The following is a 2,683-nucleotide window of genomic DNA, read 5'->3' as shown; positions in this document are numbered from 1 at the left end:
GGGCAAAAATGTTACTAAACTAATCACATTTCCAAGCCCCCTTTTGATGCCCAGAAGTATAATTCAGGCATAAACCCACAACCATTAAATGGAAGGCTAGGATCCCTCCAAGTAAACCATGTCAGAACTGTACATAATCCTCCTAAATTTCATGCACAATAGTGCTGTGAACTTGTGATAGCTTTTGATTTCTTGCATATATAGTTGGAAACAAAGTTGCAGCAGCAAATGGAGCTTGTCAGAATGCAAACTGAAATCGATAGTCGTCTGGGATGCAGAGACAATGCCAATATCCCAGTTGGTTTATTCGCTACCCCTCGTTTCTTGTCGAAGATATTTGACATGGTGGAAGATCCAAACACGGATTCGCTCGTATCCTGGAGTTCAAACGGGGAGAGTTTTGTGATCTGGGATCATAACCGGTTCGCTGCAGAGCTTCTTCCCAAGTACTTCAGGCACAGCAATCTGGCAAGCTTCATCTATCAGCTCAACAACTATGTAAGTATGCATTATATATTCATGTAGGAATGGATTTCAATATCAGTTGTTGAAATTCTGTTTGTGTCTGTTATGGCAGGGGTTTCGAAAAGTTAACTCCGAGAGGCATGAATATGAGAATCAATGGTTTAGGCCGGGGAAAAAGGATTGGTTGAAAAGCATCAGAAGTCGAGTTCAGAAACTGAAAATGTTGCAGAAGAATGGATCATTTACAGCACCTGTTACTGAAGATTTGGATGTGGTGATGAAGAAATTGAAGGCTGAACAGATAGCTTTGAGGGCAGAGATTCAGAAGCTGAAAGAACAGCAAGAGAACATGCAAAAAGAGTTTGCCAGAGCTCAAGAAATATTGGAGAACAGTGATGATGATGAGGAAAGGGTTATCTCAAGTTTCTCTCTGGAATTTCTCCAGCTGGTTAAGCGAAAAGCGGGGACCGATAACGATGGAGGGGGCTCTAGCTCTGGATCTGGTAAGAAGAAGAAAGCAGTGGTAATTCAACCAGAGTTGCAGTGTTTAGATGAGGGGAAAAAGGAGGAGGAGGAGAATGCAAGGAATGCAGAGAATTGTGCATTTTGGAAGAAGATATTTGAGGATGATTCTGATGCAGAGAATGGAGGAGTGGAGCCATTGAAAGACCCTAAGATCATGGTGGAACTTGATGATATGATGGCATCCAAGATTGCCATGGAAGAAGGCCAAAGTTTGATTTCCAAGGTTGCTGGTTTAGAAGGAGAGGAGGATCATGAGCCTCATCTTCAGCTTTGGACATAGAATCAATATAATGGTATATCTCTTCTTTATTACTTCGTACTTTCTATTGGTGTCAATAATACCCGGTACGACCAAATATACTATTGGTCAGAAAAATTATATTGTAATTGATGCCTATCAGGTATAAACCAATTATAAATGTCACTTCTATACTAAATTTTATGTGATATAAATGTTGTTCATGAATTATCAAAATGTGGTGATATACTGCCTCCATGTATTGTAATTTATGCCTCTCAAGAAGGGCAAAATATGACAGTGTTGAACTGATACTGCAGTTGTGTTGAAAGGATAATGCAGTTGTGTTGAATGGATGAACGACATTTGTTCCGCGCAACTTCAGTTTCCTTTCAACACAACTGCAGTATCAGCCATGATCATGGTCCACAATGTATTGTGGACCATATAATTTGTGGCATTATATATGACAATTCAAGGACAATATTTATACCACTTAGAATTGAGATGTGACATTTATAATTGACATATACGTGAGTGATATAAATTATGATATATTATATATGGTTGTACTGAATAATACTATTGTATATATATTGACACCATAGGAAGTTCATAATGAATATAAATGTAGTTTTCTATTGCAAAGATCATATGGTCTGCATTTATTATTGGCACACAATTTTAATATAATTTAATGTATTTACCTAGAATAGTTTTAATATTTTCAGTCAAATTTGAGCTGTAGACTCAAGTGAAAAGACTTCGAGGGGCTTGAATATAATATAAGATTAAGAATTCGAACTAATAAGATGAGTGCTGCATTAATATAATTCAATGCATTTACCTCAAATAGTTTTAACATTTTTTAGTGAAGTTTCAACGTTAGTTTAAGTTTTTTCCGAGAACTATCAACCCTATTACGTTGATTTAAATAAAAAAAAAACATTTAAATGATTTAAATATAAGATTGAGAGTTTGAAATAACTTTATTGAGATGAAATTAATTTACCTAAAAAATGATGATATCAGATTATTAGATACAGCCGTCATTGCAGCCGTCCTCTGAATGACAAGAATTTACTCAAGCTTTGACTTTATTTTGTATTCATTGCAAACTATCAAGAAAACTTTTGGTGTCTGAGAAAAATTATTGCATGGACCATGGTCCACACAGCTGTGTGGACCAAAAATAAAAAGTACATTATTTTTGTACTATAAGTACATTATTTGATAATATATATCAAATAATGTACCTTCAGTACAAAAATAATGTACCCTAAAATAATATACCTACAGTACAAAAATAATGTACCTTCAGTACAAAAATAATGTACTTTTTTTTTTCCACACAGCTGTGTGGACCATGGTTCATGCAATAATGATTGTCTGAGAATAAGATGGCTACAAAATTAATGGGCCATTTCACCATAATATAGAAAATAATAAGCTAAT

The 2,683-nt window shown here is 35.3% G+C and overlaps 1 protein-coding gene across 1 annotated transcript; it reads left to right on the top strand.

The window, feature by feature from the left end:
* Positions 1-228: 228 nt before the first annotated feature.
* Positions 229-1,270, top strand: LOC116016747 (heat stress transcription factor A-7b-like). The gene is made up of 2 exons (XM_031257171.1): positions 229-498; positions 578-1,270. The coding sequence occupies exons 1-2, from the start codon at positions 229-231 to the stop codon at positions 1,268-1,270; spliced, it is 963 nt and encodes a 320-aa protein (XP_031113031.1).
* Positions 1,271-2,683: the final 1,413 nt, after the last annotated feature.

This window comes from Ipomoea triloba, chromosome 1, assembly GCF_003576645.1.
Source record: "Ipomoea triloba cultivar NCNSP0323 chromosome 1, ASM357664v1".
In the NCBI taxonomy this organism is placed as follows: domain Eukaryota; kingdom Viridiplantae; phylum Streptophyta; class Magnoliopsida; order Solanales; family Convolvulaceae; genus Ipomoea; species Ipomoea triloba.
This window is presented reverse-complemented; position numbering and strand designations above follow the sequence as displayed.